Raw genomic sequence first — 15974 nt, forward strand, 5'->3', positions numbered from 1 at the left:
ACAGTAAATGACTTAAATGTAAATGTAAATGTAGACGACACTTTATTATAGACAGACTTCTCCCAATATTAGCTACTGTTGTATCAATATGTTTCGACCATGTTTACAATCCAGGATTACTCCAAGCAGTTTAGTCACCTCAACTTGCTCAATTTCCACATTATTTATTACGATATTTAGTTGAGGTTAGGGTTCAGCGAATGATTTGTACCAAATTCAATGCTTTTAATTGTTGAAATATTTAGGACAAATGTATTCCTTGCCACACATTCTGAAATTAACTGCAGCTCTTTGTTAAGTGTTGCAGTCATTTCAGTCGCTGTAGTAGCTGACGTGCATAGTGTTGAGTCATCCCCATACAAAGACACACTGGCTTTACTCAAAGCCAGTGCCATGTCGTTATTAAAGATTGAAAAAAGTAAGGGGCCTAGACAGCTACCCTGGGGAATTCCAGATTCTACCTGGATTATGTGGGAGAGGCTTCCATTAAAAAACACCCTCTGTGTTATGTTAGACAGGCAACTCTTTATCCACAATATAGCAAGGGATGTGAAGCTATAACACATACATTTTTCCAGCAGCAAACTATGACCGATAATGTCAAAAGCCACACTGAAGTCTAACAAAACAGCCCCCAAAATCTTTTATCATCATTTTATCTCAGCCACTCAGTCATTTGTGTACTGTGCTTGTTAAATGTCCTTCCCTATAAAAGAGTGCTAAAAGTCTGTTGTCAATTTGTTTACTGTAAATTATCCCTGTATCTGGTAAAACACCATTTCTTAAAAAATGTTACTAAGGGTTGTTAACAGGCTGATTGATCGGCTATTTGAGCCATTACTATTCTTTGGTAGCGGAATGACTTTCTCTTCCCTCCAGGCCTGAAGTCACACACTTTCTAGTAGGATTAAATTGAAGTTATAGCAAATAGGAGTGGCAATTTCATTCAAGTGCAACGTCTGTTTGCTCCTCATTACACACCACAAACCAACAAATATTATTTACATCAACAACATAGGAATCACTACAAAACTTATTGTATGACCTCTTATACACTATATTAGGCCCAGCCTTTAGAATGTTGGTTTTCCTACTATATTAACATCACTACAGCCAATGGATCTGTATACTGCTTTCAAGCACATTTCTGCAGCATTAGTAAAGATATGATCAATACATGTTAATGATTTCTTTCCTGTGCTGTTTGTAACTACCCTGGTAGGTTGACTGATAACCTGAACCAGATTGCAGGCACTGGTTACAGTTTTAAGCTTTTTCTTAGGTGGGCAGCTTGATGAAAGCCAGTCAATATTTCAATCACCAAGAAAATATACCTCTCTGTTGATATCACATGCATATCAAGCATTTCACACATGTTATCCAGATACTGTCTGTTAGCACTTAGAGGTTTATAGCAGCTTCCCACAATAATGGGCTTTAGGTGAGGCAGATGAACCTGTAGCCATATTACTTCAAGAGTATTTAACATGAGATCCTCTCTAATCTTTACAGGAAAGTGGGTCTGAATATAAACAGCAACACCTCCACCACTGGCATTCTGTTATACAATTGTATTGCTACCACTGTATCATCAAAGGTATTGTCTAAGTGAGTTTCAGAGATAGTCAGAATATGAATGTCATATGTTACTAGCATGTTATTAATTTCATGAACCTTGTCTCTTAAGCTACATATGTTAACGTGGGCTATTTTGAGCACTTTTCTGGGATGCTTGCTTGCTTGAAAAGCTTGCCGACAGTGGACTCTGGAGCAGTGGAAACGCGTTCTCTGGAGTGATGAATCATGCTTCACCATCTCGCAGGTCGACTGACGAACCTGGATTTGGCGGATGCCAGAAAACACTACCTGACCCAATTCATAGTGCCAACTGTAAAGTTTGGTGGAGGATAAATAATGGTCTGGGGCTGTTTTACATGATTCGGGCTAGGCCCATTAGTTAAAGTGCAGGGAAATCTTAAAACTACGGCATAAAATGACATTCTAGACAATTCTGTGCTTCCAACTTTGTGGCAACAGTTTGGGGAAGGCCCTTCCTGTTTCAGCATGACAATGCCCACGTGCACAAAGCAATGTCCATACAGAAATGGTTTGTCGGACTTGACTGGCCTGCATAGAGCCCTGACCCCAACTCCTTTGAACACCTTTGGGATTAGTAATTGGAACACTCTTGTGGCTGAATGCAATGGAAGCAATGCTCCAACATCAAGTGGAAAGCCTTCCCAGAAGAGTGGAGGCTGTTATAGCGGCAAAGGGGGGACCTAACTCCATATTAATGCCGATGATTTTGGAGATGTTCGACGAGAAGAGAAGGTGTCTACATACTTTTAGTCATGTAGTGTAAGTTAGTCCCTGGCTACAGAACCAACATGCACAATACTTTGAGTATGCTATGCATCTTCATTCATCCAGGAACAACAACAAGCAAAATCCAAAGGAACTAACAACAACCCATGCAGCACCCCATTTTGTCTGACTTGAGAACTTTTACTGGGGTTGAGGAATGGGGTTGGTAGGGTTTGTCTGTCTGCTCTGTGTGTGTGTGTGTGTGTGTGTGTGTGTGTGTGTGTGTGTGTGTGTGTGTGTGTGTGTGTGTGTGTGTGTGTGTGTGTGTGTGTGTGTGTGTGTGTGTGTGTGTGTGTGTGTGTTTGCATGTATGTGTGTGTGTGTCTGTGTGTCTGTGTGTCTGTCTGTCTGCTGGTGTGTGTGTATGTCTGTTCAAAGGGCAGATGCCATCTTAATCAGACAGCGTTATGAAAGGCACTATCAATGGCTTCATTTGATATTTTGGAACGATACACAGCTTTATTGTTACACAGCGTGAAGTTAGAGGAGCAAAAGCTTTCTCCTACAGGGAACGGTTACCAAAACACATCATGAGCCTTTTGATCCACTTTCAGGTCAACACAGTGTTATCCGCCATAGCTCTGTGAGCATGAGAAATGAAAAGTAGGCTAGTATACGAATAAAGCTACTGTATATGATATAAAGGTTAGGTTAGCTCTTGTATGAGACTACTTGGGAAGCTTTTGAAGCTTTACGCACAGGATGCTTCTCCTTAAAATACGTTTTCTCATTAAATATTTTATGTCAGGCACACGCATAAATTATGAATTTGGAGAAAGCGTATCAAACTACAGAGAGAATTTTAAGATGGGGCATCCCTGTCGAGACCTATACGGCCAAGCTCGAAGAGACTACTGCGGTAATATAGGAGACAACATTGTCTAGACTACACTCAAGTACTTATCATAAAGAAAGAAAACAATATATTCTGTTCTGTCATGCATCTGTTTCCCAATTCAAATAACAACTACTAAAAGTAAGTAATTCACATCTGAAATGAAGAGCTGAAATATATTCTGATGGTCAAAACAGTGCACAGTACAGATGTAGGATCTTAATTTGACCAGTTTGGTTTTTTATTGTAAAAAAGTAATTATTCTAATGTGAAATTAGTTGTGATAGGCTATAGTTTAGGTGTACACTTGTATGTCGTAATGGAGATCAATATCTATTTTGTGTTATACATCTATGTAAAACAATGGTTGTTGATGTGTACGGCTGCATTTAAAATACATTTTTGTACATTTGAATGTCAAAGTAGGATCTACAGTAATAGGACAGTTATTCTCTCTTGTGCTTTAGCGTTTAAGCGAGAAAGAAAGAGAACTGCAGCTTTTCAGTGACTTTATGTAAATCACAAGGCTCATTTGAATTTCCTGCAGTGCAGAAAAATTCTCAGGGACAACACATTAACCAAATTAAGATACTCCACCTGTACATCAAAAAGGAAAATAGTTGAAGAAATGACACATAGTATATTTGACAGATAGACCTAAAGTACACTATGATCTTAATACAGCAAAGTACACTGACTGCCCCTAAACAGCCCATAAACCAAACCCTGTATAATCTACAAACTGTTATAATGGCATTGCTTTCAAGACAAATTAATCAAATTAATCTGACTACCAATCATCCCAATTGACTGCTTTGGAAATGGCACTCAAACATACTGCAAACGGTTACTCAAAGGCCTATACCCAGTCAGTCTGGCTCAAGGGAAATCCCCAAAGCTTTAGCAATATGCCATTTCAAGTGTAGCCTACAGTACCTGGGCTATTCATATTCATGTGAGCTGACCTGCCAGTATTACCTGAACGACAACTGAATACATATCAGGAGGAGCAGCATGAATTACAAATGCACAACATCACTAGAGCAATCAATGTGCCTCTCAGGTGCCTGATGCCCAACATATTGGGTAAGGCCACAGATTACAACTGTACTCAAAAGACACGGAATCGATGAGCCCTCACCTTAGTTTGTTTTAAATGTATGTAGTTCACTTCTTGAGCTGTTCATGTCTATTTATGTTCTGTATTCATGTTTCATGTTTTGTGTGAACCCCAGGAAGAGGCAGATGCTGCTCTTGCAACAGCTAATCGGAATCCTAATAGTGTCACGAACCTCGCTGAAGATGGTGCCTCTTCCTGTTGGGGCGGTGCTCGGCCGTCGTCGTCGCCGGCCTATTAGCTGCCATCAATTCCCTTTCCGTTTGTTTTTGGTTATTGGTTAATTGGGTACACCTGTTTTGTGTTAGGGTTTGTTTGTAGGCTATTTAAGGGCACTAGGCCCGCTGGGTATTTATGCGGGCTTGTTTCTTGTTACTCTGTTGGATGGTGGTTTTTGTTCGAGTCTTTATTCTCCGGACTATTTTGGTCCTGTTGTTTGGGCTGGTAACTTGTATACGCCCGCCCTGTGTGTTGGCGTGACCGTTTTTGTTGCGCCGGTGAATAAATTTGACAAACTACTGAACCCTGCTCTCTGCGCCTGATTCCACCCACCACTCCTAGTTTATCGTAACAAATATAATACCAACATACCAATACCAAATGATTGAACCTTAAACAGACTGTATGAAGGTGTGTGTGGCAACGAAGGGCATCAGGGAATTGAAAAGTCTAGTGATCATGTCGTAAACAGTGCTTTGGAAGAAAGGATTTACTGAATACCGAAAATGTTGAAATATCTAGGCTACAAAGCCTTTGAAATAAATTATACATGCAACAACCTTTGTCTGTTGACAGCATTGGTTGTCCATACATTCTTTCTACAGAAAACCACATTATTATAGTCAGTAGGGCTGGGCAGTATACCTTATTTTATTATGTACCGCTATTGATGCAGGAACCTGTTTGGGTTTTTACTTTACCTTGTTTAACAGTATTTCAATGTTTGTTTTGCTAAATGTGATATGCAAATCAGGCGTATGTAATGGACGTTTTTATGGTTTACTCCGTTTGTTACTTGAGTCTACTTTCTCCTTCTCCTCCTGCTGCATAATGACAATATTAGTTTGTGTATCTTACTGTCTGAAAACTACTGTCTGCTTGTTTGTCTTTTCTTAGCAAGTTCTGTCTAGAATAATGTGTTAGCTTGCTAAATGTACTAAGTCAGAGCAAATTTATCTAGCTAATACAGCCTGGTACCAGTGCTGGTGGAGGTCTAGATAAGCATGTTTTTTTGCGCGACGGTATCTTCCAAATCAGAGAGGAGTAGTCGACGCATGATTATGTTAACTAGCTACACGAGGTAAGAAAACATGTAATATAACATCTAATTAGGTTTCCCTGGTAACACTGACCAACACTTTAGCCCCGACACTGTCAATAATTCCTTCCTGGTTTATTCATTCGTTGTCATGTCAAACATTGTATTTAAGGTGCTGCCCACTATATAACTATAGAATTAGATTAAACATTCTATTTCCATGATTCCAATAGTTCACCAGTTAACTAAGCCTAGATTGTTTTGCCCATATTATGCATCTCTGTGGGGTACAGTGTGGAAATGATAACAAAGGTGCAGGAAATGCAGAAATGTATTGAAATGCTGAAAGTTGATTGAACAACATAAAACATTCAGAATGGAGAAAGCCCTATTGAAATCACGTATAATTTCCACCCTTGGGTCATGACCTACTCATAAAGAATATTTAGAACTTTTATTATTATTATTATTATTATCAAAAACATTAAATACTGTCAAATACCACAATACTGTAATTTAAAAAATAAATATATATAGTGATATGATATTTTGGCCATATCACCCAGCACTAATAGTCAGTGTAGCCTACCTGTAGATTGATGAGTCCAGTGTTGCCTACTGCTTACCTGTTGATTGATGAGTCCAGTGTAGCCTACTGCTTACCTGTTGATTGATGAGTCCAGTGTAGCCCTCTAGAGTTGATGATAGGGCTCTTGGTGGTTTAGGCTGCGCTTTCCCGGGCTTCTCTGAGTGAAACTCTGACGTGTCGGTGAAGCTGTTGTTGTACACAACCATAAGAATGGTACCCATGGTAATAACGATAATGCCGATAACCCCATGGCACTATAATATGGAGGGAATTGGTAAAATAGGCTATATCATGAGGTACTCAACTGGTTTGCAAGGAGAAGAAAAAAGCAGTATACTATTAGTTCGCCTAATTTCAGTTGATGTGACAAAACAAGTCAATGTATAGTGTAGAGATTCATTGTACCATCTAAACAGCTGTGAAATATATTTTCAATAACCAAAAACATTGTATTTTCAGCTGTTTGAAGCTGTTAGGCCTAAACAAAACCGAAAAATAACTCAATTTAAGAACGGGATGCATATATATATAGTGCACACAGAACCGCTCTACCACTTCTTAGACTAGCTTTGAAAGAGAATGACAGATCCATCTCATATTTCCATGTTCATTTTGTCGGGTCCCCAAAAAGCTACATATTGCCGCTTTAGTGACTTATTCATTGCATTTCTATTGTACAATATAATGACAAATGAGACATTTTAAACTCTGTTAACAGCTTAGAAAAATGATTGTGCCGATGACAAATAATAGCATATATCTTCTTTCTGTGATTACATTTCATTTTTCTCATCTCATCCACTAGGCCTACTCTAAACAACAGATGCGCTCTATGATTTAAAAACAATGACAGCTGTACGCTCTGGAACTCTTTAAATTCTAATCTTTAAATCCATCATCCAACCCATTGTTATAGAGAGAGAGGAACATGTTTAAACAGGAGAGTACAGTAGACAAGACTAGCAGCACGATACTGTAGAAGTAGGCTAGATGTCTGTCTATTTTCCCCTTAACTTCGCTCTTTCCAAGAGTTTAAAAAAAAAACATACCACTAGTGTCTTCATTTTGTGGATGTCTTCCGTAAATTGTCCACTTTACATCACGGTTTAGATGCCCGAGCATCCACGTTGCTGAAAACGTTGCAGCCCATCTACTATTGCGCCAAATAATACCTGACTTTCTACCAGTGAAACGAGCGCATGCCTCAATGTAGCGGATTAGCGCTGATACAGTACATCAGTTCTCTTCCCTCTCGCAGAATCCAGAGCGCTCTGTAGGTACCTCCGCGTGGTCATAATGAACGCAGGGTTAAGTGTGTTAAATTCAAATTATTGATTGGGGACCTCTTTACTGAGGAATGTGATTGTTTCTCTTGAGTGTGTTTGAAATCTTGTATATTTGTATTATGTTGTATTTGGAAATTGTGTATGCAGTGCTCCCTTATAAAATAGACCTTGATCTCAATGGGACTCCCTGCTAAAATAAAGGTAAAATAAAAATGTCAGTATTAACAAAGAGTTTATGTGCTATTAATTACAGTTAATGAAGTGGTTTTAAAGAAGGATGAATAATGAACTTGAATGGGTGTAGGGTATGTAATGTATAGGCTATGGAAATATGTAGAATCATATTTATTTAATTCCTTTTCATTTTATATCATAGCCTAATAACCAGATTGTGGGATACTATTTAATAATAGGTACAATATACTGTACTGTACACTAGCTATTCTTATTATTATTGATTTAATGATGTAACCATAAGGCATAAGGTAGAGGGAGAGCACCATGGGCAGGACTTGAACCAGAAACTCTGTGGTACCACCTGTGTGTGCACTACCACCTGTGTGTGCACTACCACCTGTGTGTGCACTACCACCTGTGTGTGCACTACCACCTGTGTGTGCACTACCACCTGTGTGTGCACTACCACCTGTGCCATAAATGCCTTGACCTCTTGTCTGCGAGTAGCCTCAACAAGAGTACACATTACCAATCACCTGCCAAGTGTTGCCATGCAAAATACATTGGGAGCCCCAATGTGAATAGATAAATGATAATACACTAATAATGATAATACATTGGATTTGTATAGCCTCATACCTTCTTACCATCTCTTCATCTAAATGTGGTAACCAGAGCAGAGGACCAGAGATCCCCATGGGAGAGCAGATTTGCTGGATGCTGAATTCTAGTCTGAAACGGCTCACCTAAGTTTGAAGATCCAGGGTCCTTCAGCTTGAGGGAGGTGGCACTGGCAAACAAAGTCCTTTTAAATATCAATAGAAAACAATGCAAGCAGCCTAAGTTAAAGTAATAAAAGTGTGTGGAATAATTCAAGTCATTGTTTGGTCTCTTTTCACTCTGGCCTATAGATGTACATTTGAATAATATCATTGCCCTAATTAGTGTAATCGGCATGGGGTTAGGGTAATTAGTGCTAATCAAAGTCTTATATTCACATGCACGCATTCATTTTATTTAATATCTTTTGATATGTCTAAGGACATTTGGTCTGGAAGGGATATAGCTCCAGTGTGTTGTACGCATAGCTAATTCAAACTGGTTTAACACTGCACTCATTCCACTATGACTAATGATGAAAGGGTGTGTAAGGGCACATGAAAATGACCCAAAACTAACCTCATGAATAGGACCTGAGAGAGACTGGTAGAGGTTAATGGAGAAGATGTCACCGCAGGAAGTGAACAATACTGACCATTCTTCCTGTGGAAAAGCTGTGGTCCTGGCTAACTGTTGGCAAGCCACAGGGACACTGTCACATCAGAAAACAAGTCAACAATTGACTCACTGGGCACAGCCAACAATTCAATGTCTATTCCACGTTGGTTCAATGTAATTTAATGGAAATTATGTGGAAACAACGTTGATTCAATCAGTGTGTGCCCAGTGGGCACATACAGTGCCTTGCAAAAGTATTCATACTGCTTGGGTTTGTTTACATTTTATTGCGTTTACAAAGTGGGATTAAAATAGATTTAATCAGATTTCTTTGTCAACAATTTACACAAAATACTCTGAAATGTCAAAGTAAAATAAAGGTAAAAATAAAGAAGGATAGTGATTGGTATTTGGGTAACAATAACAAATCAGACATTGAATAAGTCTTTAAGCATGGTTAAATTAATAATTATGCGGTGGATTATATATTCAACCATCCAGACACATCAAAGATACAGTCATCCTTCTGAACTGAGCTGCAGGACAGGAATGAAATAGCTCAGGGATGTTACCATGAGGCCATTGGTGATTTAAAAACAATTACAGAGCAATAAAAGAAGAGAAAGAAAACTCAGGATGGATCAACAACATTGTAGTGACTCCACAATAATGACTTGATTGACATGCATCTTGCATGCAACAAGGCACTAAAATAATACTGCAAAAAAGATGGCAAAGGAGTAAACATTTTGGACTAAATGCAAAGTCTTATGTTTGGGACTAACGCAACGCGGGGCGATCCAGGTGGAGGCGGTGGAAATCCCTCAAGAGGGAAGGATCTAAAATGTCTCTCCCCGGTACCCAGCACCTCTGCTCCGGACCGTACCCCTCCCAGTCCACGAGGTACTGCAGGCCCCTCACCCGGCGTCTCGAGTCCAGAATCACTCGTACTGTGTACGCCGGGGATCCCTCGATGTCCAGAGGGGGTGGAGGGACCTCCGGTACCTCACTGTCCTGTAGGGGACCAGCTACCACCGGCCTGAGGAGAGACACATGAAATGAGGGGTTAATGCGATAATAAGAAGGAAGTTGCAATCTATAACACACCTCGTTTATCCTCCTTAGGACTTTAAATGGCCCCACACACTGCGGCCCCAGCTTCCGGCAGGGCAGGCGGAGGGGCAGGTTTCGGGTCGAGAGCCAGACCCTGTCCCCTGGTGCGAACACCGGGGCCTCACTACGGTGGCGGTCAGCGTCTCTCTTCTGCCATTCACTGGCTTGCCTGAGAGAATCCTGGACTGCCTGCCAGGTCTCTCTAGAGCGCTGTACCCACTCCTCCTCCTCAGGAGCTTCAGTCTGACTCTGATGCCACGGAGCCAGGACCGGCTGGTAGCCCAGTACGCATTCGAATGGCGACATATTCGTGGATGAATGTCGAAGTGAGTTCTGGGCCAACTCTGCCCACGGGACGTACCTCGCCCATTCTCCTGGCCGGCCCCTGGCAATACGACCTCAGAAACCTACCCACTTCCCGGTTTACTCTCTCCACCTGCCCATTACTTTCGGGGTGATAACCAGAGGTAAGACTAACCGAGATCCCCAGACGCTCCATAAACGCCTTCCAAACCCGTGACGTGAACTGGGCTCCCCGATTGGAGACAATATCCTCCGGAACCCCATAGTGCCGGAAGACATGGGTAAATAGAGCCTCTGCAGTCTGCAGGGCCGTAGGGAGACCAGGCAATGGGAGGAGACGGCAGGACTTAGAGAACTGATCCACAACGACCAGAACGGTAGTGTTCCCCTGAGATGGGGGAAGATCAGTAAGGAAATTTACCGAGAGTTCAAATCAAAATCAAATTTTATTTGTCACATACACATGGTTAGCAGATGTTAATGCGAGTGTAGCGAAATGCTTGTGCTTCCAGTTCCGACAATGCAGTAATAACCAACAAGTAATCTAACTAACAATTCCAAAACTAATTTCTTATACACAGTGTAAGGGGATAAAGAATATGTACATAAAGATATGAATGAGTGATGGTGCAGAGCAGCATAGGCAAGATACAGTAGATGGTATCGAGTACAGTATATACATATGAGATGAGTATGTAAACAAAGTGGCATAGTTAAAGTGGCTAGTGATACATGTATTACATAAGGATGCAGTAGATGATTAAGTACAGTATATACGTATACATATGAGATGAATAATGTAGGGTATGTAAACATTATATTAGGTAGCATTGTTTAAAGTGGCTAGTGATATATTTTACATCCTTTCACATCAATTCCCATTATTGAAGTGGCTGGAGTTGAGTCAGTGTGTTGGCAGCAGCCACTCAATGTTAGTGGTTGCTGTCTGATGGCCTTGAGATAGAAGCTGTTTTTCAGTCTCTCGGTCCCAGCTTTGATGCACCTGTACTGACCTCGCCTTCTGGATGATAGCGGGGTGAACAGGCAGTGGCTCGGGTGGGTGTTGTCCTTGATGATCTTTATGGCCTTCCTGTAACATCGGGTGGTGTAGGTGTCCTGGAGGGCAGGTAGTTTGCCCCCGGTGATACGTTGTGCAGACCTCACTACCCTCTGGAGAGCCTTACGGTTGTGGGCGGAGCAGTTGCCGTACCAGGCAGTGATACAGCCCGCCAGGATGCTCTCGATTGTGCATCTGTAGAAGTTTGTGAGTGCTTTTGGTGACAAGCCAAATTTCTTCAGCCTCCTGAGGTTGAAGAGGCGCTGCTGCGCCTTCTTCACGATGCTGTCTGTGTGAGTGGACCAATTCAGTTTGTCTGTGATGTGTATGCCGAGGAACTTAAAACTTACTACCCTCTCCACTACTGTTCCATCGATGTGGATAGGGGGGTGTTCCCTCTGCTGTTTCCTGAAGTCCACAATCATCTCCTTAGTTTTGTTGACGTTGAGTGTGAGTTTATTGTCCTGACACCACACTCCGAGGGCCCTCACCTCCTCCCTGTAGGCCGTCTCGTCGTTGTTGGTAATCAAGCCTACCACTGTTGAGTTTTCCGCAAACTTGATGATTAAGTTGGAGGCGTGTGTTGCCGCGCAGTCGTGGGTGAACAGGGAGTACAGGAGAGGGCTCAGAACGCACCCTTGTGGGGCCCCAGTGTTGAGGATCAGCGGGGTGGAGATGTTGTTGCCGACCCTCACTACCTGGGGGCGGCCCGTCAGGAAGTCCAGTACCCAGTTGCACAGGGCGGGGTCGAGACCCAGTGTCTCGAGCTTGATGACGAGCTTGGAGGGTACTATGGTGTTAAATGCCGAGCCGATTCGATGAACAGCATTCTCACATAGGTATTCCTCTTGTCCAGATGGGTTGGGGCAGTGTGCAGTGTGGTTGAGATTGCGTCGTCTGTGGACCTATTTGGGCGGTAAGCAAATTGGAGTGGGTCTAGGGTGTCAGGTAGGGTGGAGGTGATATGGTCCTTGACTAGTCTCTCAAAGCACTTCATGATGACGGAAGTGAGTGCTACGGGGCGGTAGTCGTTTAGCTCAGTTACCTTAGCTTTCTTGGGAACAGGAACAATGGTGGCCCTCTTGAAGCATGTGGGAACAGCAGACTGGTATAGGGATTGATTGAATATGTCCGTAAACACACCAGCCAGCTGGTCTGCGCATGCTCTGAGGGCGCGGCTGGGGATGCCGTCTGGGCCTGCAGCCTTGCGAGGGTTAACACGTTTAAATGTTTTATTCACCTCGGCTGCAGTGAAGGAGAGACCGCATGTTTCCGTTGCAAGCCGTGTCAGTGGCACTGTATTGTCCTCAAAGCGGGCAAAAAATGGGACCATGGCCGTTGTGGAATCGGGAGGGGCTGTAACTTCCCTCTAGGAAGGTGCCTAGGAGCCTTACTCTGAGCACATACCGAACAGGAAGAGACATAGAGCCTCACATCCCTAGCTAAGGTGGGCCACCAGTATTTCCCCCTAAGACCCCGCACTGTCCTATCAATCCCCGGATGACCCGCAGACGGTAGTGTGTGAGCCCACCGAATCAATTTATCACGGACACCAAGCGGTACGTAACTTCGACCGGTCGGACACTGTGTAGGCGCAGGTTCAACCCTCAACGCCTGCTCGATGTCCGCGTCCACCTCCCATACTACTGGGGCCACCAGCTGAGAGGCTGGAAGGATGGGAGTGGGTTCGAGCGACCGGTCCTCGGTGTCATAGAGACGGGACAGCGCGTCGGCCTTAGTGTTGAGGGAACCTGGTCTATAAGAGATTGTGAATCTAAAACGTGTAAAGAACATGGCCCACATAGCCTGACGCGGATTCAGTCTCCTCGCTGCTCGAATATACTCCAGATTACGGTGGTCAGTCCAGATGAGGAAAGGGTGTTTAGCCCCCTCTAGCCAGTGTCTCCACACCTTCAGGGCCTTAACCATAGCTAGTAACTCCCGGTCCCACACATCATAGTTCCGCTCCGCCGGACCCAGCTTCTTAGAAAAGAAAGCGCAGGGACGAAGCTTCGGTGGCGTGCCCGAGCGCTGAGACAGCACGGCTCCAACCCCAGCCTCGGACGCATCCACCTCCACTATGAATGCTAACGAAGGGTCCGGATGCGCCAACACGGGAGCCCCAGTGAACAGCGCCTTCAACTTGTTGAAGGCTCCATCAGCCTCTGCTGACCACCGCAGACGCACCGGCCCCCCCTTTAGCAGTGAGGTAATGGGCGCCGCTACTTGGCCAAAACCCCGGATAAACCTCCAGTAGTAATTGGCAAACCCTAAAAACCGCTGCACCTCCTTTACCGTGGTCGGAGTCGGCCAATTACGCACGGCGTTAACACGGTCACACTCCATCATCATCGCCGAGCTGGAAATGCGATAACCCAGGAAGGAAACGGCTGGTTTGGAGAACACACATTTCTCAGCCTTGACGTAGAGGTCATGCTCCAGTAATCGCCCAAGAACCTTGCGTACCAGGGAAACATGCGCGGCGCGTGTGGTAGAATAAATCAAGATGTCATCAATATAGACTACCACACCCTGCCCGTGCAAGTCCCTGTGAATCTCATCTACAAAGGATTGGAAGACGGCTGGAGCATTCTTCAACCCATACGGCATGATGAGGTACTCATAGTGGCCTGATGTGGTACTAAACGCTGTTTTCCACTCGTCTCCTCCCCGAATACGCACCAGATTATACGCGCTCCTGAGGTCCAGTTTTGTGAAGAAACTCGCTCCGTGGAATGATTCCACCGCCGTAGCGATGAGAGGTAGCGGATAACTAAAACCCACTGTGATCGAATTGAGACCTCGATAATCACGGACGCAGACCTCCCTCCTTTTTCCTCACAAAAAAGAAACTCGAGGAGACGGGTGACATGGAGGGCCGAATGTACCCCTGTCTCAGAGCTTCCGTGACATATGTCTCCATAGCCAGCGTCTCCTCCTGTGACAGTGGGTACACGTGACTCCGGGGAAGTGCAGTGTTCTCCTGGAGGTTTATCACGCAATCCCACCGTCGATGGGGTGGTAATTTGGTCGCTTTCTTCTTACTAAAAGCGATAGCCAAATCGGCATATTCTGGGGGAATGCGCACGGTGGAAACCTGGTCTGGACTCTCCACCATCGTGGCACCGATGGAAACTCCTATACACCTATCTGAACACTCATCTGACCACCCCTTATGAGCCCCCTGTTTCCAGGAAATAAGGGGATTGTGAATAGCCAGTCAGGGAACCCCCAACACCACTGGAAACCCAGGTGAATCGATAAGGTAGAAACTGATCTTCTCCCTATGATTCCCCTGCGTTACCATGTCCAGCGGAATCGTGGCCTCCCTGACCAGCCCTGACCCTAACGGTTGGCTATCTAAGGAGTGCACAGGGACAGGTGGGTCTATCTGCACTAACGGAATACCCAATTTACGGGCGAGTCCGCGATCCATAAAACTCCCAGCTGCGCCTGAATCGACTAGCGCCTTATGCTGAAGAGCGGGGAAAAACGCAGGGAAAAAAATCAACAAAAACATGTGACCAACAGGGAGCTCTGAGTGAGTATGGTGCTTACTCACCTGGAGTGGCTGAGGAGTGTTCCGCCGACCAGCTCGACTCCCAGAGGAACTCCTCCAGCACCGGTCCGAAGTGTGTCCTCTCCGTCCACAATAGGAACAGGAACCTCCTCTGGTCCCCCTAGATGCAGCTCCTCCCAACTCCATCGGAGTGGGAGTGGGAGAGCTGGAAGGTGGAATTAACAGGACCCCTTCTGAACGCCCGCTGGCAGCTAGCAGGTTGTCCAACCGGGGACTACACCGGTAATGGTCCATCAGGGCCCTGTCATTCCACACAGAACCAGCAGCTAGGGTCCTGAACTCCAACGCGAAGTCCTGCGCACTCCTCGTCTCCTGTCTGAGATGGAACAGTCGCTCACCCGCCGCTTTGCCCTCTGGTGGGTGGTCGAACACAGCTCGAAAACGGCAGGTGAACTCCAGGTAGTTGTCCCGAGCCGAGTCCGGATTGTTCCAGACAGCGTTGGCCCAATCCAGGGCCCTACCCGTTAAACAGGAGATGAGGAGACTCACACTCTCCTCACCCGAGGGAGCCCGGATGCACAGTAGCCAGGTAGAGCTCTAGCTGGAGCAAAAATCCATGGCACCCAGCCGCCGCTCCATCGTACTCCCTCGGGGGGGGAGAGACGCAGTGCGCTGGACCCAGAGGACGACGTAGGTGGAGTAGGTGGTGTCAGCTGTGGGGGAGCTGGGGGAGACATCGGGAGACCACTCCTCTCCCATCCTTCCATCCTCTCCATCATCAGGTCCATCGCTGTACCGATCCGATGGAGGACAGCTGTGTGGTGATGGACGCGCTCTTCTATAGTGGGGAGAGGGGTGGTCACTGCTCCTGCTGATTCCATTTTGGTGGTGCGGGCTTCTGTTACGATAAACTAGGAGTGGTGGGTGGAATCAGGCGCAGAGAGCAGGGTTCAGTCGTTTGTCAATTTATTTCACCGGCGCAACAAAAACGGTCACGCCAACACACAGGGTGTGTACAAGTTCTCAGTCCAAACAACAGGACAAAATAGTCCGGAGAATAAAGACACAAACAAAAATAACACCATCCAAACAGAGTAACAAGAAACAAGCCCACACAAATACCCAGCAGGCCTAGTG

At 44.7% G+C, this 15974-nt stretch overlaps 1 protein-coding gene across 1 annotated transcript in view; it reads right to left on the minus strand.

Moving 5' to 3' along the window:
• Positions 1 to 7356, minus strand: part of LOC135524730 (alpha-N-acetylgalactosaminide alpha-2,6-sialyltransferase 5-like) — a 36643-nt gene extending 29287 nt beyond the window's left edge. Inside the window, exons 1-2 of the mRNA XM_064952505.1 lie at positions 7213 to 7356; positions 6238 to 6417 (exon numbers count right to left, since the gene is read on the minus strand). Of these exons, the coding sequence (XP_064808577.1) occupies positions 6238 to 6417; positions 7213 to 7227 (195 nt within the window). The 5' untranslated portion in view covers positions 7228 to 7356. The remainder of the gene's footprint in view (positions 1 to 6237; positions 6418 to 7212) is intronic.
• Positions 7357 to 15974: the final 8618 nt, after the last annotated feature.

This window comes from Oncorhynchus masou, chromosome 31 (assembly GCF_036934945.1).
Source record: "Oncorhynchus masou masou isolate Uvic2021 chromosome 31, UVic_Omas_1.1, whole genome shotgun sequence".
In the NCBI taxonomy this organism is placed as follows: domain Eukaryota; kingdom Metazoa; phylum Chordata; class Actinopteri; order Salmoniformes; family Salmonidae; genus Oncorhynchus; species Oncorhynchus masou.